Source organism: Megalobrama amblycephala, linkage group LG12 (assembly GCF_018812025.1).
Source record: "Megalobrama amblycephala isolate DHTTF-2021 linkage group LG12, ASM1881202v1, whole genome shotgun sequence".
NCBI classification, from domain to species: Eukaryota; Metazoa; Chordata; class Actinopteri; order Cypriniformes; family Xenocyprididae; genus Megalobrama; species Megalobrama amblycephala.
In genome coordinates this window covers 5,970,095-5,997,933 of record NC_063055.1, presented here as the reverse complement: position 1 = coordinate 5,997,933, position 27,839 = coordinate 5,970,095, and the positions used below count along the sequence as shown (strand labels likewise).

The 27,839-nt window shown below is 37.3% G+C and overlaps 1 protein-coding gene across 1 annotated transcript; it reads right to left on the bottom strand.

Moving 5' to 3' along the window:
* Positions 1-63: 63 nt before the first annotated feature.
* On the bottom strand, positions 64-26,889 carry abcd1 (ATP-binding cassette, sub-family D (ALD), member 1). Its single transcript, XM_048209137.1, has 10 exons — positions 24,909-26,889; positions 21,350-21,530; positions 20,312-20,454; positions 17,993-18,164; positions 17,379-17,473; positions 12,936-13,081; positions 10,148-10,293; positions 6,445-6,529; positions 5,675-5,800; positions 64-2,443 (listed from the first exon to the last, which is right to left on the bottom strand). Exons 1-10 carry the CDS (start codon positions 25,830-25,832, stop codon positions 2,134-2,136), a joined length of 2,328 nt encoding a protein of 775 aa, XP_048065094.1. The 5' UTR covers positions 25,833-26,889; the 3' UTR covers positions 64-2,133.
* Positions 26,890-27,839: the final 950 nt, after the last annotated feature.

Genomic DNA, 27,839 nt, shown 5'->3' with positions numbered 1-27,839 from the left:
AAAAACTGCTCAAAAAGCTCACAGGAAAAAGCATACGCTGACTACAACATCATCAGTTATTAATATTTCATTGGTTCTCTCTTGTTTTTTTGCATTTGTTCATAATCTCTTTATATGATATCCTGAACAAAAATTATGTCGGCACAATTTGGCATGTTTTATTGTGTTATTACAAATAAACAACTGACTTCAAGCAAAACTACGCAATATGCTTGAAAAATCTTTAACAAATTTTTTATAATATTAAAATAAAAAGGTGAAGATGTCCATTTTCCTAGGCCAGACATCACTTTTGGCCACTACTGTACATGTACGCAGCTTAAGTCATGGCAAACGGGTTTGCAAGGTTACATGACGCGTTCTGCACATATAATCGATCCTGATATCGATGTGCATGTAAGATGTGGTCACGGTCTAAATATGAATTAGAATTGCATTAAAGCAAAGACGTTCACCATCTACACTGAGGACAAATTCGCCCTTTTTGATTTTGCATTAAAACATGGAACGGTTTTGAGCTACAGCATTCTTGGCGACTCCTTAGAAGTTTGACAATACCACCGCTGAACTGATACAAAACAGCAGAACCCAAACTCGACTGTCACCCTTTCCCTAAAGACACACGCAAACGCACACGCCGCCTGGGTCCCGCAGATTTCCAGAGAATTCTTCAGAGAACAGCGATAACGAGCATGAGGAACAGCTTTCATAGGTGCTTTCATCATCGACCGCACCTGGCGGAGTTGGCAGCTGTCTCCCACCCCCTCCCCCAAAACACACCCAGACTTGAGAGCTACACACACACACACACACACACGAACAAACACTTTCTAACTGCACTGTCTTTGTACAGCTAACAAAATCTTTGAAGTGTTCACTGTGAGTTTTCTGTCTACATACTAGAGATGGGAACCTGATTCCGATTCTGATTCTTAAACGGTTCCGTTAATGATTCTTTTAGTAATTTTGAGAATTGGCAGAAAGAATGGATGATTGTAAAAGATTTCAGAAGGCAGCTGTCTGACTGAGATGGTGAATGAGAACATGGTTTGTGTAACATCAGCAACACATTATTAGCTGTTTGATAACATAGTCAAGCTAAAGGCCAATCATATCAATTACCGTTATGTGTCCGACGTTGTAAAGAGCAATACATAAAACGCATTACTATTCTTTCACTACTTCTTCTGAATCAGTTTCTGCTTCAAACATAGATGGCTGAATTAAACCTGTATTTCCACTTGCCATTGTGTAGCTTTTACTACAGTTGACCGAGTGGATCAGGTCGTCCAAGCAGGTGTGATAGAGTGGAAGCAGGGACTAATTTGCATATTCATGAGTCCATGTATACTAAATGAAGCAAAGGTATAGAGTTACATTCAAGCTATTTTAAGACATGAAGAAATATTTTTCACAGGAAGAAAATGTTTTTGGATTATCAAAGATGAGTTTTAAAGGATAAAACCATTGGCTGCATTTTAATCATTTTCTGTCTGCATGACTTTTAAACTTCTAAAAGTTTTTTTCAAAACTTTCTTTACAACTTTTAAGTAAAACTGTCCATTCTAAATTCTAAATTTCAATTCATTTTAATTCAGCTTCCTGACATTCTGAATTCAACTCTGAAAGGCTCACAACCCTAAATGTAATCAAAAAGTCTGTGAAAAAGGAAGTTTAAAGCCATTTTTCCACTGCAAAAGCAGAAGCAGCCTTTACCACAAAAAGATGTTTTCACAGACCTATTCAATTAATTACACTTAAATTCTCATGCACAGCTAACAGAAAATGAGATGCACGCAGATCATCATGAAAACGGCAAGGGTGGTTTAAAGTGGCTCTGATGAGTGTTTTGCATATTTTATTACAGTGTTTCTTCTGAATCGGTGTGGAATGTAAATGTTCTAGAACTAACAATGAAATCAAACCTCCTTAAAATGATTCCCGTTGTGGTATTTCTTTAAAAAAAAAAAAAAGGAACTGGTTCTGATTAAGTTCTTGATTCCCAACCCTATTAGAGACACATTGTTAACTCAATACATGCCTCTAAAGCATGTGTGGGTAGATACACAAAACACACACACACACAAACACGCTCACACCTGGCCTCGAAAACATCTGTCATCTATCTTCAAATCACTCCATAAGGTCTTTCCCTTTTCTAGCAGATACCACATCTCTCTCCTCCTCCTCCGCCTCCTTCAGTTGCTCCCTCTCTCCCTCCATCCCGTCGTCCTCCTCCACTTCCCCTGGGTTCGGCAGGCTGCTGTCCTCCCCCAGAATGCGGCACAGCTCTACCAGCCGCTGCTGCATCTTGGGAATTCCCGAGAGCTGGGTTTCGAGCCGAAGCTTCTCGTCCTGCAGGGAAATACGAGTGGAGGCGTCCAACTTCTCAAAGCGCCAGCCGCCTTCGCCGTCAAACTGCAGCAGGTGGGAGTGGTACTTCCTGTAAGCAGAGGAAGTTTAGGTCAATGCGTGTTATTTGGATTTCAAGTAATGCAAAGATGCTGGTAGAAAAACCTCTGGATGAAACAAAGTTTAAAGCTGTGCGGTGTCCTCACATAGGCCTTTTTCTTAAATTCCTGGAAAGTTTTACAGTAATGTAAGCACGAAACTGCAGTATTATACACTTCTAAAGTTTATTATTATTTATTTATTTTCTATAAAGTTCTCTTATAAGGCTCATCCAGGTTTCTGAGATGGTCCTCACTGCAGAACACGAGATCTAGGGGGCAGAGTTGGATCTAGATCCAACTCCTCCCACTTTACATATCCCTAGACCTACCCGTCTCTGCCCCCCTGGATCTTGTGTGTTCTGCAGTGAGGGGCTACTGAGGTTTTTTGCACCAAAAATTTAGTTTTTGATGACCATTTCTCACCCACTTTTGTACCCTTGAAAATAAGCATGCTCTTTATACTACCATACTTTTAAGAAGTCTATATCACTCATCCTTCGGATGAGACGTTAAACTGAGGTCCTCACTCCCTATGGTCATTAAAAATCCCAGGATGTCCTTCGAAAAAGAGTAGAGGTGTAACCCCAGCATCCTGGCCAAATCTGCCTATTGGCCTCTGTCCATCATCATGGCCTTCTAATTATTCCCATATATATATAGAGTGGGTACGGAAAGTATTCAGACCCCCTTAAATTTTTCACTCTTTGTTATATTGCAGCCATTTGCTAAAATCATTTAAGTTCATTTTTTTTTCCTCATTAATGTACACACAGCACCCCATATTGACAGAAAAACACAGAATTGTTGACATTTTGCAGATTTATTAAAAAAGAAAAACTGAAATATCACATGGTCCTAAGTATTCAGACCCTTTGCTGTGACACTCATATATTTAACTCAGGTGCTGTCCATTTCTTCTGATCATCCTTGAGATGGTTCTACACCTTCATTTGAGTCCAGCTGTGTTTGATTATACTGATTGGACTTGATTAGGAAAGCCACACACCTGTCTATATAAGACCTTACAGCTCACAGTGCATGTCAGAGCAAATGAGAATCATGAGGTCAAAGGAACTGCCTGAAGAGCTCAGAGACAGAATTGTGGCAAGGCACAGATCTGGCCAAGGTTACAAAAAAAATATTCTGCTGCACTTAAGGTTCCTAAGAGCACAGTGGCCTCCATAATCCTTAAATGGAAGACGTTTGGGACGACCAGAACCCTTCCTAGAGCTGGCCGTCCGGCCAAACTGAGCTATCGGGGGAGAAGAGCCTTGGTGAGAGAGGTAAAGAAGAACCCAAAGATCACTGTGGCTGAGCTCCAGAGATGCAGTCGGGAGATGGGAGAAAGTTGTAGAAAGTCAACCATCACTGCAGCCCTCCACCAGTCGGGGCTTTATGGCAGAGTGGCCCGACGGAAGCCTCTCCTCAGTGCAAGACACATGAAAGCCCGCATGGAGTTTGCTAAAAAACACCTGAAGGACTCCAAGATGGTGAGAAACAAGATTCTCTGGTCTGATGAGACCAAGATTGAACTTTTTGACCTTAATTCTAAGCGGTATGTGTGGAGAAAACCAGGCACTGCTCATCACCTGTCCAATACAGTCCCAACAGTGAAGCATGGTGGTGGCAGCATCATGCTGTGGGGGTGTTTTTCAGCTGCAGGGACAGGACGACTGGTTGCAATCGAGGGAAAGATGAATGCAGTCAAGTACAGGGATATCCTGGATGAAAACCTTCTCCAGAGTGCTCACGACCTCAGACTGGGCTGAAGGTTTACCTTCCAACAAGACAATGACCCTAAGCACAGCTAAAATAACGAAGGAGTGGCTTCACAACAACTCAGAACTGAACTGGAGAGGATCTGCAAGGAGGAATGGCAGAGGATCCCCAAATCCAGGTGTGAAAAACTTGTTGCATCTTTCCCGAAAAGACTCATGGCTGTATTAGATCAAAAGGGTGCTTCTACTGAATACTGAGCAAAGGGTCTGAATACTTAGGACCATGTGATATTTCAGTTTTTTTTTTTTTTTATAAATCTGCAAAAATGTCAACAATTCTGTGTTTTTCTGTCAATATGGGGTGCTGTGTGTACATTAATGAGGAAAAAATGAACTTAAATGATTTTAGCAAATGGCTGCAATATAACAAAGAGTGAAAAATTTAAGGGGGTCTGAATACTTTCCGTACCCACTGTGTATACTGATTGGCTTCATCTCTGTTCTTAAAGTGGTTTGGTATTATTCCCTCCCAGAAGCGTCTCACGATTGTGTTCACAAACACCAGGCATCTGAATGCAAGATAACATGACAGTGTTTATTGCATTTTGCCAGCGCGCTCTGAGGCGCAAGTAATTTATTATATATGAAAATTATTATATACAGTGGCTTCTACTGCAGCAACTTCCATAGTGGCAGTTTATTTTGTTCTCTTCAACTCACTGAATGGAAACAGTGCTTTAACATAGCTAGTGTAACATGGTCCTTCAGAAATCATTCTTCAAGAAACATTTCTTAATATTATCAATGTTGAAAACAGTTGTTCTGCTTAATTTTTTCGTGGAAACCGTGATACATTTTTTTCAGGATTCTTTGACGAATAAAAAGTTCAAAAGAGCAGCATTTGAAATAGAAATCTTTTGTTACACTATAAATGTCTTTACTCTCACTTTTAATTAACTGAGTGCATACTTACTAATTAAAAGTATTAATCTAAGCGTTCTTATGTTAATGTGCTCATGGATGCGATGATCTCACATCATTTTGCTAACTTACACATCCCTTTCTCCAAAACCTAAAATAAGGCTGGATTCATATGCAGAGACATTTATTAGGTGGTTAGTTGTCTGACTGAATAAAAGAGTGTGGGCCATTTCCCTGATTCTTTTATTTTTTCCAAGTGCAATCACAGAAACAGATGTTTTCTCCCGGGACACCCATTTCTGATTTTATGCTGGGCATTCAGCACCTTTAACAACCCGTTATTGCAGCTTTGTTGGATAGTCTGGGGAGAAAGTTTTGTGTTGTGAATACAGATTATGTCTACACAGTACATCAAATTTCAACTACAAAAGAGCAAGAAAAATCCTGTTTTCCATCATATGACCCCTTTAATCTTATGTGTTTATGATTCAATGCTTAGTTCCTGAATTAACATAAATACACTTTTTTTCCCCACAAGCAATAAAGGAACTGCTCTTCATTTTCATACAATTGAAAACCCACCAGAGAGAAGGACGGTGTGTAATAGAGAGAAGCGCAATCCCAGCATCCTTTGCAGCTTCAAAGATTTTGCCCTCCACATCAATACTCACAGCACTCGTGCACTCGTCTAGGAGGGCGTATTGAGGCCTGTTAGAGATAAACCACAGATTTATCAGCTTTAAACACACAAGTTGTTGGGGACTTTTTCAACAGACTTAAAAGCAGTAGTTGGCAGTTGAATTGTTTAATTTTTTATATTCTGACTTGGGGTTGTTTTTTTTTTCCCATTAATAAATATCTGAGTGGTTCTACAATAATCTCCCCAAAAGCAGCTGCCTGCTTCAAATGCAAAGTGAGCTGTATGGATTCCAAAAACACGAACTGAATCCAGTTAAATGCTAATAACACTCAGTAATTGAATATTTATCAATTCAGTGGCTTTAATGAAACCATGAGCAGTATCACAATTTATCATCATCAAAGGGGTAATTTTTCTTTCAGAGACAGGAAGTCATTCTAACAATTATTTCAAGCAACCGAAAGATCATTACTCGGAAAATACCCGAATAATATCCATGATTCTTAACTGGGATTTAAATAGATGTTGTAATATATGTAATATATGTCATAATATAACATAAATGTGTGTTATATTTGATAAAATGTTTACAAACTACATTTTACAAGTCAGTCAAACAGATTTCTGCATAGAAGTACAGAAAGGATCAATCTCTATATTATTAAATCTGGATGTAAACAGTGTCAAAATGTAAATACTCTCTGTGACGTACATATGGTAAAACATCCTGGCCATGCCCATCCGCTGCTTCTCTCCTCCAGACAACACATCCTTCCAGTCGTTCAGTGCATCCCAACCTGACAATATTTAATAATGTTTAAATACTACTAGGGGTGTAACAATATTCAAACCGAACCAGAAAACAGCGATACACTCATAAGGTTCTCTCATGGCGTACCGAACGCCCCCCGCCCTCTGCTCGCCCGGCCCAGCCCCAAATTTTTCTTCCTTGACATTTGATTAAATAGTAATTAGGGGTGCAACGTTACACGTATTCATCCCGCAAACTTTCGACACGTGTCTAACCACCATTAACCAACAATAATCACAATTAGCTCCTCGTTTTGTTACTTTCGATAAGAAACAAAGTTTCATCTTTCAAATTCTCTCAATTTTATCATGAAATTTAAACAGAAAATGCTGTTTTGACGCTCTTTAATATGTCGTGACAGATCACTGTAGGGCGAGTAAACATGATCATCTTTTCCTCTGTAATACTAGTTACAGAATAAACACGAATAAACATCTGAAGGTATGTTGAAAGATACAGTACAACTTACTGAAATGTACCATGTCTCGTGTAATCGCTCAATCAGTGTTTCAACGGCTGAAAGACATCAACAACACAGCTTGTAAACAATATGTCACTTAGCTAGGGCTGTAACGATATGCGATATGAAACCGAAATCGCGATACGCAGGTCCACGAACCTGTATCGCGATGTGAGAAGGCAGAATCGCGACACACCCCTTCCAACTCCCAGAGTTATCCTTCCTGTCCAGATCCAATGCTACCACATTTTTAAATTACTATAAAGGGGTGTAACGATTTATCGTAGATGGTGTGTCTCAATCAGCTCTCTAGTTCAGTAAGTGTTTTGGGCACACATTGAATCTTGTAAGCAGGTTTAAACGTTTCTCATGTCAGTCTCTTGCATGGTCGCGTGAGAAAAGTCGTGGCTTTCTTTCACCGCAGTGCACAGCAACAGCTGTGCTCACAGAAAAGCAAAAGACGCTTGCGATGCTTTGCTTTAAGAAGTTCTGTGGGGCCGTTCACATATTGCGTCTTTTCCGCGTGCAAGTCAGTTATTATTTTCAAATGTAGCCGTGCGGCAGGCGCGCTCATAATGGGATCAACGCGGTCGCGACGCGCATGCAATTCTCAACTTCTCAGAATGCCGCAAGCGCACCGCAGGTCGTGTGACAAGAATCAACCGATCAGCTATGGCCTTTCCGTAACAAAACATCAAAAGCTCAGCCGAACAGCTGATCATAGCTGTACATGGTGGTTTTTATATCTTATCTCCATCAATATATCTCGTAGTAAAACTAATGCAAGGGCTAGAAATCATTTATCCTTTGCAGAAACATCCTGATCCTCTTGGAGAGCTCAGTTCATGGTTGCATAGCAACGACCGACGCCACGGGAGCGCAAGCACTTTGGAAAGAAGGAGAAGCGGTGCGGCCGCGCCTTCCACCTGTTTTTAGACGCGATATATGAACGGCCCCTATTCATAATTCTAAGTTCATGTTAAATTTAACATTTTTTTTCAGTGACAGACAGCCCTATTCAACTGTTAATTTGAATACAGAAGGTTTTTATTAAAATGTATATATGTACAACAAGGAAAATTATTGAAATTTGTTCATGTTTTTTTAATAAATCTTGTTTGAATTTCAGTTTCATTTTGTTCAAAATATCGTGATACGTATCGTATCGTGAACTCCGTATCGAGATACGTATCGTATCGTGACCTGAGCGTATCGTTACACCCCTACACTTAGCATTACATTTACCTCAGGCAAGTCATTCAGTGTCCACAGCTTGTTAGTTCGCCAGAGAAATGAGCTCTTTTGCTAAATATATGCACTATATTATAGGGGTGTTGAAATTATGCAGTAAATAGACCATAATCGATTACAGCCTACTGACGTTTCTCTGACATCATTCATTGCATACGTGCTTCTCGCGCTAGCATAAAATGGCGGAGGGAGGCGAACGAAATACAAAAGTGAGTAATAAAAAATGCGCCCGCTATTTTAACATTTACAGCATGCGAGCGAGTGCGTGCAAGTGTGTTCTTATGTGTGAAAGAGAGTGCATGCGAGTGTGTGTGTGAGCGTTATTGTATGTTTCATGCACTTTTGGTATTTACTAGTTTATTAGTTCTAAATGCTCCTGTCATATAGACTTAAGTTTTGTTTGCTACATTCAGGAAGTTTACTTTCTTGGACCAGATAAAACAAAAGGGGAGTTCATATATCTGACTGCTTGTATTCACTGATGAAAATGTAGCCATGTGCAGTAGTATTGAAAATTGAGGATGCAACACATCGTGATGCATCGTGGAATTGAATTGACATGATAATCGTAATCGAATTGAATCGTGAGACCAGTGATGATTCACAGGTCCTGACCCCCCCGCGATTTCCGTCCATGTGCGTACTGAATCATTTGTGTACCGTTACACCCCTAAATACTACTAATAATATATGTATACAACCAATACAGTTTTGCTGCTACAGTATTACTGAATCATTTACACATTAATTCTTCATTATATTTTATTAATATTTCATCTAAAACATCTGTTAGTTCAATGCTTTACATGCAGTACACTAAATGTGTTGTGCTTGCTTTTATCTTGATAACACTGATGAAAATAAACATTCATACATCAGACTGTGTGTACTACCATTCAAAAGTTTGGGGTGAATAATACTTTTGAATGCATTTAAAAGAAGTCTCTTATGTTCACCAAGACTGCATTTATTTGATTAAAAATATAGCAAGAAAAGTAATAATATGAAATATTATTACATTTGAAAATGAAAATGTTTTCTATTTGAATATATTTTCAAATGTAATTTATTCCTGTGATGCAAAGCAGAATTTTTAGCATCATTACTCCAGTCTTCAGTGTCACATCATCCTTCAGAAATCATTCTTATATACTGAACATTTCTTATTATTACCAATATTGAAATAAAATGCTGATTCAAAAGAACAGAATTAATTTGAAATAGAAATCTTTTGTAACAAATTAAAAAATATATTTAAAAAAATTTTTAAATATGTAAATATGTAAAAAAATACTGTAAATATGTATATATAGTAGTGGCCAAAAATTATGTCTGTAAGGGAATTGGTTAAGGTATTTATCTGACATTATTTTGGCAAACAATATTTGGCAAAAAAGTCAAACTTTATTTCACTATGCAAAACAAAAATGCATAGAAAAACAAAAAGCTCATGGGTAAAGCATAAATCGACTACAACATAATCAGCTATTAATATGTCGTTAACATGTTGTTTTTGCATGTGTTCATAATTTCTTTGTATGATATCCTGGGCTCCAATTATGTCTGCACAATTTGGCATGTTTCATTGTATTATTACAAATAAAACAAGTGTCTAGTACAAGCACAACTACGCAATATGCTTAATCTTTAACAAATTTTTAATAATATTTGAATAAAGGGTGAAGAAGTCCATTTTCGTAATCCCAAAATCACTTGGCCTCTACTGTATATATACACACACATTATATATATATATATATATATATATATATATATATATATATATATATATATATATATATATATATATATATAAATGTATGTATACATAATGCATTGTTTATAAATGACTAAGAAGGATTTCTGAGTATATGTTCCTGTGACATCTCTCACCTCCCTCTCTCTCCAGGATGTAGCAGAGGTTCACAGTTTTGAGGATGTCCTCCAGCTGCATGTCAGAAATGCCCTTCTCCTGCATTTCCTGAACAGAGTGAGGATAGATGACCTGATCTCTAAGCGTTCCCACCGACATATAAGGCCTGAAAAGAAAAAACAACAATAATAAATCCAAAATCCTGGCATTTAATCTTTTAGTTCTTTTAGTTCTGGATGAGTTGAAATGAAACTTGAGTCCGAGTCTGTTTTTATTGGATAAAACAGCCAGATTCGTTTGATGAAAAGGTATTACTTCTGAATAACATTTATATTTCTCACTGTGTATGTAATGATATTTTCACAGTATGTCTCGTTTGATCTATCCATTCATCAATCCTCTGTTTCACATACTGCATTAATAATTTCCATAAAACGAAAGCAAAATGGGCAAAGTGTTTCAAAATGTAGTCTACTCAAAAATCATTTAACATTAGGCACATCCTATAAAAAGGAGAACAAAGTGTTATTCAATCTTTTTTCTCTTCAACAGTTCTGATAAATTGAGATGTTCAGTGAACTGCAAGCAGGCCAAATGACAAACAGCTGCTGGTTTTAAATGATGTCGGACACATCCCGTTGTGTGATCATGAACACGACACGATGCTGTGCTCCTGTTGGGTTTGTAATGAAGCCGACATGTAACGCAGTCACAGGAGCACCATATGTGCTGACTGCTTTTGGATTGCGCTCCTCTTTTTAATCAGCACGCTCATCAGCACTAATTAACCTGGCACGGCGTGGGAAATGGAAATAAACACATGCACGCACACCCACGCCTCTGCCTTCTAATTGATCTTAATTCTTAAACAAAAATCCAGCAGACTGAGTCTCAGTACTGGGCCCTGAACCTGCACAAAGAGGAATCATCAGCCCTCGACAATCACGTGCCAATTTCTACACTACTAGCATATACATAATATTCTGTATGCAAGATTAGATTTAGTCCCAAATCAGAGTACAATGACAAAAAGTATGTCAACGATGTTTGGATGGCATATTGGTTCTGAATTGTGTAGTCATGATTTTATCTCTCTATATTTATGCATTTACAACAAAATGGCCATTGTTTTCATAATTATTACATTTCTAAATTGTTAAATGATGACATTTCGTCCCCCTAATTCTGATTTTTAGAATCAATTATAGAATACTCATAACTTTGCAGCCCGTATAAGACCTGACACACGGATCCATTATACTGTTACACATACGTTGTTTTTCTTAACTGTTATTACACGGCTCTGTGGAATACTTGATTCTGATTGGTCAATAGCGGCATCCAGCGGTATGTTATTCCCTGATAACAACCTCTAAAAACAGATAACACAGGCTCATCCGGGTTACTGAAGTCTGCAGCGCTATACGCTTGCTAGGAACGGTATTTCCTCATGGAAGTTTTGCCTTTGGTGAGGTAATAAAATATTAAAATGCAGTCAAATCAATATTTTGTGTACAGTTATTTAACTATGTCATCCGGTATCGCGGACTCATACAAAGGCAGCTGCTGCCATTTGTGACTATTGTTCTGTTCACTGTAATGGATTATAAGATAACAAACAGGTACGACTTTAAATCAGTTTAATCTCTTCACAATATCTCATAATTATTTATGTGGCAAAATGCCCTGTAATATGTGGTGTGACTGTACCGTATCTCTTAAATATCTGTCTAGTTTGAACTTGCCGTGCTAGCAACTGATCTCACCACAGAAGCTTTGCGTTTAAAGAGCTAATAAAATATTTTGACTCAGATCAATATTTCGTGTCTAATTATTTACTTATGTGTCAAGTAGCAATGTAATAAGCGTACATCCAGCCGGTTGTTTTCTCAGAATAAACCCCTTCTGGCTGATGCAAGACCCCTCCGAATCGCGTCGTCCTGATCACCCTGTCGGAGTTTATTTTGAGGTAACAACCGGCTGGATGTACATTATCCATTCACTTAAAACATAACTGACTGTGTTTACATGAATACTGGCCAAGACTCGCAAAGACATTTTGACATTATTTTGTGTGTTTATTTGACTGTTTAAGTGCAATAAGCTGCGAAAAAGAACTAAATTTAGTACCGGGAGGATTCAGATCACGTGTCAAACTGCCAACGGCTGAAATCACGTGACTTTAGCGCTCCAAACAGCAGATTCGATACACTGATTCATTTGTGCTCCGATGCTTCCTGAAGCATTTTTTTGAAATCGGCCATCACTAAATAAGTCGTTATTTTGGTTTTTTTGGCGCTCCAAAAATATTCTCGTCACTTTATAATATTTATATTGAGCCACTGTACTCACATGAACTGATTTAAATATGTTTTTAGTACCTTTATGGATCTTGAGAGAGGACATGTCATTGCTCCCTATGAAGGCCTCACTGAGCCATCGGATTTCAACTAAAATATCTTAATTTGTGTTCCGAAGATTAACGAAGGTCTTACGGGTGTGGAACGGCATGAGGGTGAGTTAAGTAATAAATGACAGAATTTTCATTTTTGGGTGAACTAACCCTTTATAACAACTAACTAAATAGTCGCAAGTCAAGAGAGAAGGAGGGATTGCACAACAACTTAATGCCAACTTGATAATGCATTAAAACGTTTCATCAAACGTTGCTTCATTTTATATAATAAACCCTAGTCCTACCTACCACATAGTCAAAAGCATATACTGTAACTTTCCATGACCAGTGAAGTACATACTTAATGCATACTTATTAGGTCACCACATGCAGGCAGTGTGTAACTGTAGTACCTTTGAGGTATGTAAAACATGTGCTCGGGTGAAGGCTTGTAGAGCACTCCGCTGTAGACGGGCCAGAGGCCACTTAGGATTCTGAACAGAGAGCTTTTTCCACAACCGTTGGGGCCTGTGATCAGCAGATGCATGCCTTCATCAACCTGGAGAGAAAGACCCACCATCCCCCAACATGTTAATAAAGACACACAAACATATATGCAGCAGATCCCAGAACACCCCCACACACACAGAGAGAGAGAAAAGATGCACAGAGGGATAAACCACAGGAAACGGCTAAATGTGTTTACAAATTCAGCAAAGCCACAGGGTTAAAAGGAGCCACTGTGATGGAAGCGCTTGATGGTTTTCAAAAGGCTCTCTCTACAACACAACATACCGAGAAAAACAGATCGCTCCCTCTCTGCACCCTGTCATTATGTTAAAGCCATCCGTTCACCAGACACACATAAACACACCAGCGCCGCATCCTGCTAGAGCGTCAATTACTATTAAAAGACCTTCAACACAACACCAAACCAATGTGAATCATCTGGGTTCAAAACATCTGGAAGTGGTGTTAATGATATTTCTAAGTATAGAGACAAGCTGGTCGAGTGACTTCAGCCTATTTTGATGGCTGTCTGGCAGTGAATTGCGGATTTAACCGGAGAGAGCTGACAATTTAATCTTAAAGGGGACCTATAATGCCCCTTTTACAAGATAATTTAAGTCTCTGGTGTCCCCAGAATGTGTCTGTGAAGTTTCAGCTCAAAATACCCTACAGATAATTTATTATAAACATGAGCAAAAACAAGCCATTTTTGTGTGTCCCTTTAAGTGAAAATGAGCTGCTGCCCTCAGCCCGCTTTCCAAAACAGGGCGGAGCTTTAACAGCTTGCGCTTCTGTTGCTCAACAACAACAAAGATGGAGAATCTCACGCAGCCAAAATGAGGATTGTCAGTAACGGTGTTCAGCCTTACATTGTTCAAACCGGAGTCAACACTGATGGAGAGACTCAGGAAGAAGTTACAACTTTTTGAATGCAATTGGACGTTTCTGAATGGTTAGTGGATAAATTTATGTAGTTGCTGTGGAGTTCGACCAGCATTCTGCTGTCATGTTAATTTTTTGTGCAAAACCCGTAAGGACGCCCACTATACATGGAGTACCTGTTTGCCAAATAGAGCCATACACACCAGGCTAACGTTTATGATTGCTATCAAATGCTGTGAATAGTCTCATATTTTTTCCAAAATATCGCTCAGATAGAAATGCTCTTTTTTTTTTTTTAACAATCGAGCTTGCCAGGTTTAACTTGCAGGCTATCCAAGCTAACAAGACTCTAAATAGTGTTCTGTACAGCCAATGGCAGAACAGTTAGCATGCTTTGTGCAAACTTTTGCCATGGCGTTAGAACTGGTCCACCGTTGTCGCTTGCGAAAACAAAATGACGGCGCCGTGGGTGGGTACAAGGGGCGGTACAAAACAAAGTTACTCGGTTGTCCTTTTTCACTTTTTCTGGGTTGGTAGATGCACCGTGGACCCGATTATAGCACTTAAACATGGAAAAAGCCAGATTTTCATGATATGTCTCCTTTAATGGTACAGTTGAGTTCATCCAAAAATGTAACAACCTCAAAGCAACTTCAGATTATATCTGGCCTCCCTGAGAGGTTTCAACTATCACATCATTGTCTAATGCGCTTTCTTCCTCTTGGCATGCAGTAGGCGGTCTGCTTTTGGCTAGGAAAGCATTGTGGGTAACATGCATTGTGTCATGAGCACACCGCATGACTGCGACATCATGGCCATGAGAGGGTATTAGCACCATGCCGCCCCTGCAAATCGAGGCGCTGTCGTGGAAACCCTAAGAGCACACCAACGCGCGACCGGAATATAATCAGCACATTGTCCGGGGCAGACCAGAGGGGGGTCACACTGTGCTACTCATGACCCATTTCTCAGAATTTGGCAGAAAACATGAATTAATCATAAGGGAAGAGATACTCAATCCATAGTCAAGAAATGGGTTTTAAAGAATTCTGGTGCATAAAGCATGAACTGCATTCATAACTAGAGCATCTAAGACTCGTTTTAATGAAATAGTTCACACTGAAATAGTAAATTAAACAATGAGTGTCATACACTAATAATTGAGTATAAGTTGCATACTGATGGGCACAGATGTTTCAAATTTCCACCGGATTCACAACAGGCGTGTACACACAAACATTTTTTCATACCCTCATTCTAATATCAGGGCTGTAACTACCATAAACATTGAAGGGGACAAGTCCCCTTCATATGTGGGTGTTTTTTAACATCAAGTTTTTTGGTTAATATTTAAGAGAAATATATATGATGTGATTTAACTGTTTTATTTTTTACATTTTCTTACCATTTTTAGCTTTTTTTCAGTTTTGTAGGCCTGTGGATTTACATTTCCTGTGGGAAAAAAATACAAATATTCCATGCTCCAATAATATGAAGAACTATGCATAAAATCCATGCATGATAATTATACAACAATAATAAAAATGTCGTTTAAATATCGCAATAATTAGAAATGGCCAAATTGTCCCCCCCAATACATGAAATTCTTGCACTGCTCTGCTGCACTCCATTACGCAGTGCACTGTATGATGTTGTTAGGGTGACAAAAAGGTTTAAAAGTTACATTTTAGTCTGGTCTGCATGGTCTGCTAATCAATGTCAAAATGATTGAGATGACCAATCAAATCAAAGTAGGCGGGGTTTAATGTTCACACACAGAAGCAGAGCGCGAAGCGTCAGTTTAACGCTGAAAGAGAGTGAGGCAAGATGTAAATAGCGAAACATTTAATACATGTTTTAAAATAGAAAATGTTAAAAGACCAACAGTAACATCCAGTGATGCAAACTACAAACTATGGCCATTTTCAATTGAAATTATCCATTTATGTGATTCATGTGTCGAGACACTTTTACGTTTTCGACACATTACAAATAAAAGCAGCCTAACGTGTGCATATTTTAATGCAAATATTATTTGCAAATGGTTCAAAAATGATTATTTCCCAACTAGAATTAGAGCTAGAAATTCCTTCACTGTTCTGTTAATTTATGCTTGATTAAAAACTGTTCTCCTACGATGTTCAAGACATGGTTATGTCCTTGTCTAATATTGATGAATCCTGAAATTATATATAATTCTAATAAAAAAAGAATTCTAATAAAAATTTGTATAATATTCTAAATACATATACATATATAAAGTATCCTAAATTTAGAATGCATTTAAGTGTGGGCAAATTTATGAATTATTATTTTCTGAATGATAACACTGAAATACAGGTTTTACACACACACACACACGCACACACACAAAAAAAAGATCATTAATATTTGCAAAAATAATCCTTCATTTTGGAATGATGAACTAAAATACAAAAAGTTTTGTATGTGGGCTGCTGAAGTGCCATGCAATGTGACATGCTATAATGCACCTAAAATTACTTTAAACGACATTTTTATAATTGTTGTATAATTATCATGCATGGATTTTATGCATAGTTCTTCATATTATTGGAGCATGGATTATTTGTATTTTTTTCCCCACAGGAAATGTAAATCCACAGGCCTACAAAACTAAAAAAAAAAAGCTAAAAATGGTAAGAAAATGTTAAAAAAACAGTTAAATCACATCATATACATTTCTCTTAAATATTAACCAAAAAGCTTGATGTTAAAAACACCCACATATGTCCATGTTGTCAGTCGACTATCGACGTATCAGCTCTGCAGGTGTTATCTAAAACATGTACATAATAACCAGCGGTGCTGAGAACATATCAAAGGAAAATCTGCAAGACTGCAATATATTTTGCTTAACTTATCTTGCTAGCGTTAAAGTTTACAGCTTTAAGTCCTGCCAACATGCTTTGAGTTGTTCAGAATAATTGACTATATCTGTCACCAGAGCACAGGCAGGGAAAACTAATTCAAATATTCCATAATGATAAGCTAATGCAAGCAAAAACTGACAGTAAGAGTGAATGAGCAAAATACATACAAATTCTCTATAGGAGTCTCATAATAATCTTCACCTAAACCCTCTTTAAATTGTCAAAGGTCAGACACTGATTAGCAGTGCTGTATTATCAGTGAAGTACTCACAGAACTGGGCCAGAGAAATAAGAAAAGATAACAGCCTCATTGACATATTCACACTTCACATGCGCATAAATCAAGCATGTTGCATCAGGCCACGGACTCATTTACTCTGCATGAGCACAAGATATTGCAGCACGCAGTAAGAAATAATTGAATATACAGTCTCCTTAGCTGGAAAATGGAGAGCGGTTTTAATTGGTTGTAACAAGTATGCAATGCTTACTACATCCGCATGCCAATTTCGCACTGGTAAAATTAGATTATGCATTAAAATGACTAAAGGAGGGTTTAAGATGGGAATTTACCTGTATGTTCAGGCTGGAAACCACCACATCCCCTGTAGGAGTTATTATTGGCAGGTTTTCACATTTGATACCCTGTTCCACATCAATCACCTGACCTAAACAAACACACACAAACAAGACAGTTACTTAATGTAAATGACTATGTTCAGCATGGAATATAAATGCACTGATAACTACTGTACGTACTGCTCAGTACATATTTAATATAGACTATTGTTAAAAAAATTTGGGGTCGGTAAGATTTTTAAAACGTTTTTGAAAAAAGTCTCTTATGCTTACCAAGGCTGCAGTTATTTGATTGAAAATTTGGACTTTTGAAAGCCCAATCAAATAATGAACAAGAGATCAAATCAAAATCATGGTTTACATTGCTTCCAGTTCATTTGCCACACCAGAAATAGAAGGTCAAATCGAGCACATTGCATTGTGGGATATAGTATTCCAAGCAGTAAAAGATACATTTTGTAGTAAGATCATCTGCATATTCCATGCATATAGGAAATTACTGTGCAAATTATACATACTTTATAACATTTTCTTTCAGAGGTTTTAGATAGTATTCTATTCTGAAAATGGCTATAATGTTACACAATGCACAACAGATGCGATCAAACCTCTTATTTGCAGCGGTCCCTCCACTCTCATGCCATGCGTCACCTTCTGAGACGCTACTGTATCTTCTGGCTTGACCTCTGTGGCCGAACGGCGGTACACCCCGACACGCACATCCTCAAACACCTCGAACATCTCATGCACACGAGCAGTATATCCAGCCAGTTCTGTGACCTGTGATGGGATGACGGAGTAGTTTTAGCTACTTTCACACATGAAACCCTGTATAGGCAACGACTTTGAGAGAAATAACTAGTCTGAAAATGGCAGAGAATTATTTATTTGGAGGTGGATGCACAATGTTTAGATTTGCTATATTTACATGACAAAAGACGACAGAAGATCAACCAATGCACACTGGTTTTATATTGTACATTTGTAGATTTCAGATTAGCGTGCCCCTAAACATCACATACAAAAAGTAAACTGTGGTTGGTTACATAAAATGGTTAATGTTTTTTTTTTTTTTTTATAGTTCATTGGTTTAAAGGCTTAGTTCACCCAAAAATGAAAATGATGTCATTAATGACTCACCCTCATGTCGTTCCAAACCCGTAAGACCTTCGTTCATCTTCGGAACACAGTTTAAGATATTTTAGATTTAGTCCGAGAGCTTTCTGTCCCTCCATTGAAAATGTATGTACGGTATACTGTCCATGTCCAGAAAGGTAATAAAAACATCATCAAAGTAGTCCATGTGACATCAGTGGGTTAGTTAGAAGTTTTTGAAACACTGAAAATACATTTTGGTCCAAAAATAACAAAAACTACGACTTTATTCAGCATTGTATTCTTTTCCAGAATCCTTTCCATCGAATTGATTCTATTGAATTGATTCCATTGAATCCTTTCATCTGTCGGCGTTGGTAATGCACTTTTACGTGGTTGTTTTTGGCGATTAGGACATCCGCGACATGCACACTTACGCACCATTTTAAAAAATATAGCAATACCAAAATACAAACAATGTAGAATAGCTTGAATACAGCGTGCGTCTCCCTCAGACTGTAAACGAAGCTCGGGCGCACCGGATAACACGTCAGCAGCGTCACTGCGGAGTCGTAAACCCGGATTGACAACAGACCCGGAAGAGAAGACAATGCTGAATAAAGTCGTAGTTTTTGTTATTTTTGGACCAAAATGTATTTTCGATGCTTCAAATACTTCTAACTAACCCACTGATGTCACATGGACTACTTTGATGATGTTTTTATTACCTTTCTGGACATGGACAGTATACCATACATACATTTCAATGGAGGGACAGAAAGCTCTCGGACTAAATCTAAAATATCTTAAACTGTGTTCTGAAGATGAACGGAGGTCTTACGGGTTTGGAACGACATGAGGGTGAGTCATTAATGACATAATTTTCATTTTTGGGTGAACTAACCCTTTAAAGTGCCCCTACTATGCTTTTTCAGATATTACGGTACCCTTCATGTAGACGGTCTGCAAAGATTCAAAGATCAAAGTGCACAATAAATTGAGTAATTGTCTCCCAAAGGAAAGAATTGATTCTGAACTGCTGAAACGAATCATCAGTAATTCCAGCCTTACTTCCTGCACAAACCTACGTAGGTTTGTAACAAATTTGCATAATGCCAGCCTATGGTCTTCATTGGGTGCCCGCGAACGATGACTAGTTTAGGGCTGTCAAACGATTAATCGCGATTAATCGCATACAAAATAAAAGTTTGAGTTTGCCTAATATATGTGGGTGTACTGTGTGTAATTATTATGTATATATAAATACAAACACATTCATGTATATATTTGAGAAATATTTACAAGTATATGTATTTATTTATATTTTTATATAATTTGTATTATATATATAAATAAACATTTTGTACATAAATAACATATTTCTCTAAAATATATACATTAATTTGTGTGTATTTATATATATACATAATAATTACACACAGTACACCCACATATATTATGCAAACTCAAACTTTTATTTTGTATACGATTAATCGCGATTAATCGTTTGACAGCCCTAGACTACTTTGACCCTCAAACACTGCGGTTGTAGCTGAGACCTGGAAGATTTTGGTTCGAGTGCATATCTCTGAGTTTCGCTTATCTAGAGTTTGGTTCGAGAAGCGGTCTTCTCCACTGCAAAAGCAAATCCACTTTGCATGCACTTCTAAAGGATGTTGGTAAAACCAACACCATTGTTACTGTTCGTATATACATGTATAGTTTCTACTTAGTTTGTAATTTTGGAAACATTTTATTTTCTTCTTCACAGTTTATCTTGACTTGAAAGTGCCTACTGAATGGTTGTGAAATGTATGTGAAATGTATCTCACCTCTTTGTAGGAGACCATGATCCTCTCCACAGCATCAGCTGCAGCGTTCAGAAGGTTCCGGGCCGTTGTGAAAGCCTGTGTGCGTTCACTCACCAAGTCCTCCTCCTTCATTACCAGGGCTGCCTGTTTCACATCCTCTGAATCTGAATGGACATCACAAGAACATGAGCATGAGAAATATATAAAATACAATAGAAGTGAAAGAGAAGCAAACACGTCTATCACATTTCAGGAACCATTTTTGAGGTCCTGAGAAGAAGGCATTAACATATATAAGTATTAACATACAGCAATTTGGGGTCAGTAAAAAACTTATTTTAAAACTTATATTAAAAACTGTCAGATTTTAAAACTTATATTGAATAAATAAATCAACAAGGACACATTAAATTGATCAAAAGTGATAGGAAAGACATTTATAAAGTTATAAAAGATTTCTATTTCAAGATAAATGCTGTTCATTTGAACTTTATTCTTCAAAGAATCCTGAAAAAACTGTTTTCAACATTGATAATAATAAGAAATGTTTCTTGAGCAGCAAATCAGCATATTAGAATAGTTTCTGAAGGATCATGTGACACTGAAGACTGGAGTAATGATGCTGAAAATTCAGCTTTGACATCACAGGAATAAATTATATTCGAATATATATTAAAATAGAAATCTTTTGTTTTAAATTGTAATAATATTTCACAGTTTTTTCAGTTTTTATTGTATTTTTGATCAAACAAATGCAGCCTTGGTGGACATAACAGACTTCTTTCAAAAACATTCAAAAACAAACCTTACCAACACAAACTTTTGAACGGTAGTGTATAAGCAGACTTCAGGGACACACACACACACACACACACACACACACACACACACACACACACACACACACAAAGATACTAAAGTGTTCCCATACCATATCAACACATGCTTAAGGATTTTCAAGGAAGTTTTGGATTGAAACAATCACAGAGCTGAAACGTCTGGAGCCACAGACATAGAGAAGAGCACGGGAACTATAGATAATCATAATTTAATCCATACCATATTTAGAGAATCCGGTGGCAGTGATGATGGGCACAGCGACCATAACCAGGCCCGATGCGCTCCAGAGATATTTCATCAGGAACTGTTCCAGCATGACATACCACAGCCTCTTGAACAGGATCAGGTTAATCTGCTCGGACAGCGCCGTGTAGCTCCTTTGCAGCTGCAACATCTCGATCTGCGCAGGGCACACACACAGGCACGCAAACACACACGCAGACATGCATACACGCAGATACACAGACAACAAGATAACATCAAGCTGCTTTTCAATAATAAAGTGTCCAATCAGGCTTTCTGATTCATGATCATTTCAAAATTTTAAGCATAAATCAGAGCACATTAAAACCATCAAGAAGGTTAAGTGGAGTGTGTGCAGTGTGTGTCTGGGGTCACAGAGGAGCTTACAGACTTTTGCCCCAATTCCAGGGCCTTCTTTGTATTCAGACAAACCACATGACCTCTCTCTATGAACAGTTTCTCTGGCCATATGACCATGAAGTTCAGGAACATTTCCAATTGCAAGCATGGGGCACTGTTTGTTTAGCTGGGGCATTTGCTTTGTCATTGAGACACATGCACAAAATGACCTCAAACACTCGTGTTACAGTCTTAAAGGGATAGTCATCATTTACACACCCTCATTATATATCAAACCTGTAAGACTTCTTCATCCATAGAACACACACAAAAAAAGTAAGAATTTAACAGCAACCAAACTGCATAAAGCAGTGGTTTTCAAACTTACAATGATCTCTAAATATGATCTAAACATAATCATAACTTTCCTGAAACATTAAGACACCACTGTTTGGAGTCGGTACGATTTTTTTTTAATGTCTTTTAATGTTTTTAAAAGAAGTCCATTATGCTTACCAGGGGGGGGATAAAAAATACAGAAAAAAAGTAATATTCTGAAACATTATTATAATTGAAAATGACTGTTTTCTATTTTAAAATGTAATTTATTCCTGTGATCAAAGCTGAATTTTCAGCATCATTACTCCAGTCTTTAGTGTCACATGATCCTTCAGAAATTATTCTAATATGCAGTTTTCCTGCTTACTCATTATTATCAATGTTGAAAACAGATTTTATGTGGAAATCATTATACTTTTTTTTTTAGGATTATTTGATGAATAAATAGTTCAAAAGAACATAATTTATTTGAAACTTTTGGAACATTATAAATGTCTTTACTGTCACTTTTTTTTCCAATAAAAGTATTAATTTCTTTCAAAAACAAAACCCCAACCGATTGAACGGTAGTGTATACATTTAGAAAAAGAAATAATTCGATTTTATATTGTCAGTGAACTTAATTCAAAAGAAGTGATTAAAATTATACGTCACTTTTTACAATAAATGCTGTTCTATACAATAAAAAGTGCTCTACGAAAACCTGGAATGCAAGCCAATTATATTATTATAAAAATATAATATATAATTATATATTACATTATGCAAGCAATAATATCACATTTGTTAAATGTGTTAAAAAATATATAAAGTAATTAAAAGCACAATATGTAAGATTTATGGATTAAAATATCCAAAAATCACTAGGACATATATCTTATATTATCCCAAATGTTTCCAACAATGTTTAAATCCAGAGAAATAAGCAATTTTTGTCCATGCGCCACCTATCGCGTTACCCTCGATTTATTTTTATTTTTTAGAAACCATGGAAACACCAAAGACGCTTTAATATATTATGTGTTTTATTACACAGGTGAGCAACTGTTTGGATACATTCACCAAAAGAAATCTAATAATTGTTATATAGATCAACACAGTAAGCCTTATTACTGCATGAAATCAAGACGTCACCGAGCTGCGCCTTGTTTTGAACAAGCGACCTCTAGTGGCGAAAAATTACATATTGTGCCTTTAAAATACAGATGAAATCAAAACTTTATTTACTTTGTTAGTGCATATTACTAGTCTTGTGGTGAACAATTAATCCGTGCAAGTTAAAACACAGAAAAAAATTGTTTGTCGCGGTAATCTTTAATCAAAATCTGAAAAGTTACTTCCAGTCTGGAATGGCGTTCCTTCTCTGATGACGTCAGTTTGACGGCTTGGGTTGAAAACGCTTAAACCACTCCCCTGCAACCATTCGTCTGCTATGAGCGAGAGATAGAGAGGAGGAGCGCTAAAGTAAAACCCTGCCCTCTATTCAATATTCTGTTTCACTTGGAAAAACGTCACAACACTGGAGAAAAGTCGTTTGCAACTTCTGGTTTACGCGGACTTTAAGATGTTAATTAAATGTGTTAAAGGCACAATATGTAATTTTTCACCACAAGAGGTCGCTTGTTCAAAACAAGGCGCCACAATTAAAAATATATATATATATATATATATATATATATATATATATATATATATATATATATATATATATATATATTATATATATGAAGAGTTTGGTTCCAAAACGCGATAAACGCCATTTTCAAAAAATTGAGTTTCCGCCAAAATCAGTATTGTATCTGGTCGGTATTGAAAAGTCATTTATTAATTTTGCGCAAAATGCGATATCCGTCGTGTTATTCTGTCATGTTTTCTCCATTTCTTCCCAAAACGCGACAAACGCCAGTCTCCTTTTTCTGCAGAACGCGATATATCCGCTCTCCACCAATCACAGCGCACCATTCCACACACTGTAAACATTAAAGGCTTTTTTAAAAGCCATTTTTAATACCAATGTACTCGGCAAATGTGTTTATTTAACCGTGCGGTGGCGCCAGATACTCTTTAATCGGTAATGACAAATAATTCATAACATTAACAAGATGACCATTGGAGCGACGGCTGAATGTATTTTTAGTAAATTGGCTGAATATAAGATAAATATTGGCAAAGTTTAGACTCTGTCATACATGTGAATCAACTTACTTTGTTGTGTATTTTCAATTTGAAAAATAACTTTTATATTGATGGATTAATTGCATTTTGAAAAAAAAAGTGTCATGGATTTATTGCATTTTGGGGAAAAAATAATACGTTTTTATAATAAACTTTTTAAAATCAAAATGTAGATTTGAATTTTTTTATGTTTTTATATCCAAAAGATGCTATGTGAAAGTTTGAAACAGAAAATAGTGGTTTTCATCTTGCCAATGTTTTGGTAAAGAAAACACCTTTTTACTCAAAATAATCAAAATGGAGTTATTGCGTTTTGGAAATAAACTCTTCATATATATATATATATTTATAACATTTTTAATTGTGGCCCCAAGTTTTAAAATACCAATTATAAAGGAAAAGAAAGCACCACAAAAATAGTCCATATGTCATGTGTTATATTTCAAAGCTTTGTTTGAGAGGAACAGATTAAAATTTTATTCACTGAACAACTTGATCTTTTTGGTCCTTTCTGGAGGTTGATTACTGCTTGTCACAGTCTGTTATCATGGTATGAAAACATCTATACATGCTATACATCTCCATTTGCATTCCTCAGGAGAAAGAAAGTCATGCAGAATTGGAAAGACATGAGGGTGAGCATATGATGACAGAAAACTAAAGCACGAGAATAATCTCTTACCTTATGTCCTCCATAGAAGGCGATCTCCTCTGAGTTGGCTATGATGCGAGAATGCATGTATCTAAGGTCGCCTTTCCTCCTGGCTTCCTCTGCCACAAGTTTACCAAAGCGTGGGGAGAACGCTCTCAGAACCTTGGCAGTAAGTGCCACCACAAAGCCAGCTATGATGACGGGCCAAGTGGTGCTGGCACCTTTCGACTCAGCAGTTTTAATGAGCGTGTAACAGGTCACCACCACATCGAGGATCGGCTTGGTCAGGTTCGAGTACAGATGAGCCACAGAGGCAGCAAACATCACCACATCTTCAGTCAAGGACTGATCAGGGTTTGCCAACCTGCCATCCATGTTGCTGACACGGTAATATGTCTGATCATTGAAATACAGCATGTAGGCATGGGTGACCAACCGGGTGCGGAAGGCCAGGCTGAGCTGACCCTCCAGGTAACGGATGGCACTGTTCACAAACGTGGCCGGAATGGCAATGAGCAGCCATTTGGTTAACTCAAGTACAAATGCCCTGGGGTCTTTCTTCACAATGGTTTTCACTATTTGCCCATCCAAATTGGCTACATAGATGGAGAGAAAGGTGCGTGAAATGAGAGCTAGAGAGTGGAAACCGAGCAGGACAAGTTCTTTGCAGAAAAGCCGAGGAAAGAGGATTTTCAAGAGACGAATCAACCTCTCGAAGAATTCGCGGTTCACAGCCGGAGAGCTTTTCTTTTTCCTTGCGGCTTCCACTTCTTGAGGTTCTTCATTGGAGGTAACCAGGTCAGTACGCTTAACCTGTTTACTAGTCCTTCCTTTCAGCTTGCCATATACATAAGGGGAAAGTTTCTTCGCCCCATACAGCGCAACAAGAAGGAGAATGGTCTTTTTCACAAGGGGTTTTTTCAGCTGGGAGGGCAGTTTTGAGTACACAGACATTTTGTTTGTAGCTTATCAATACAAAACGAAGGTTTTTGAAAAGCAGGTTGCTAATGTATACAGCTAAATGGATATCTATTCATGTAAACTAATATAAATGCGATTTCAGCAAATTAACAGCATGTCAAACTAACACATTCTATTGGAAATGTCAATAGTTTCAGAGACAGCAAGGAAATTAAATGGAGAAAAGTGGAAACTTGTGCGTAACTCTTTTCTTTTATCTTTGGATTGACAATTTGTATTGATTCTCATACAAAATAAAGCATAAACCTGCAATCTTACTCCTCTAGAGTTTGAGAACATAAGTAAACTCAGATATTTGAGTTATGCCATACACATTAATGTCAATAAACTCTATACTCTTACTGTTGTCTCGTTTGAGTCAATATTTGTTTCTGCTGAGGAGTTCTAGAAGAAACATTTGAGACAACGTTATGACTGACACCTCCACTGAACGACTGCTGTGTGAAATGTTGTTTACACGATACAAAAATAAAGTTAAATGTTAATATTTTGCGAGTAAACGAACGTAAAATATACTGAAAGTGGTAAATAATCTGGCAAACAACATGTCCTGACTTCAGAGGTAACGTTAGTTCAAATGACAGCTAGCAAGGCAAGCTAATAAACTCAGTGTACTAAAAACAAAAAGCAGGGCGACACAAAAGCATAACGCAGTACGTTGACTATAAACACTATTTACACGTTTACATCACCACTACATTGAATCAAACAGAATGTAAATGTCAAATAAGTGTCGTTTAAGTTGCGGTGCTAGCGCTGCTGGCTAATATTCACTTTACTTCAACTTCCTCCGTCCAACTTTCCGTCTGTTTTGATCCACGTAAATGTCATTTTCACAGCAGATGGGAAATATGATAGACCCTCATCGTGGTGAGCACATGCGGTCCCTGTCATTTAACTCATCAAACGGTCCGAATGCAGAATAAAAGCCACCGGTGTAAGTGCAGGAGTAAATCCACCAACCTCACCGGGTCTCAGGCGGTAAAATCACAGTAAAATGCGCCGATAGGTGGAGTAAACGCGGGCGGTACTCAGTACTCACGCCACATAATACAAAAGTCACTCACTGTTGTTTTCATCATCACTGGCGTCTTTCCCAGTTATTGGTGCTTAGTTTTACTGCAGCAAGATACAGTCTATCTATCTATCTATCTATCTATCTATCTATCTATCTATCTATCTATCTATCTATCTATCTATCTATCTATCTATCTATCTATCTATCGTAGCAAGTCTGTCTATCACTGCAAATCTATCTATCTATCTATCTATCTATCTATCTATCTATCTATCTATCTATCTATCTATCTATCTATCTATCTATCTATCGTAGCAAGTCTGTCTATCACTGCAAATCAATCTATCTATCTATCTATCTATCTATCTATCTATCTATCTATCTATCGTAGCAAGTCTGTCTATCTATCGTAGCAAGTCTGTCTATCACTGCAAATCTATCTATCTATCTATCTATCTATCTATCTATCTATCTATCTATCTATCTATCTATCTATCACTGCAAATCAATCAATCTATCTATCTATCTATCTATCTATCTATCTATCTATCACTGCAAATCGATCTATCTATCGATCTATCAATGCAAATCAATCTATCTATCTATCTATCTATCTATCTATCTATCTATCTATCTATCACTGCAAATCTATCTATCTATCTATCTATCTATCTATCTATCTATCTATCTATCTATCTATCTATCTATCGTAGCAAGTCTGTATATCACTGCAAATCAATCTATCTATCTATCTATCTATCTATCTATCTATCTATCTATCTATCGTAGCAAGTCTGTCTATCACTGCAAATCAATCTATCTATCTATCTATCTATCTATCTATCTATCGTAGCAAGTCTGTCTATCTATCGTAGCAAGTCTGTCTATCACTGCAAATCTATCTATCTATCTATCTATCTATCTATCTATCTATCACTGCAAATCAATCAATCTATCTATCT

What these genes read in the sequence shown, in the direction of transcription:
- abcd1 (XM_048209137.1), bottom strand. Translation starts at nt 25,832, where the DNA reads ATGTCTGTGTACTCAAAACTGCCCTCCCAGCTGAAAAAACCCCTTGTG. An exon ending in TCATGGTCTCCTACAAAGAG is followed by an intron (nt 18,165 to 20,311) that starts GTGAGATACATT and finishes ATCCCATCACAG; the next exon opens with GTCACAGAACTGGCTGGATA. An exon ending in GGGACCGCTGCAAATAAGAG is followed by an intron (nt 17,474 to 17,992) that starts GTTTGATCGCAT and finishes GTGTTTGTTTAG; the next exon opens with GTCAGGTGATTGATGTGGAA.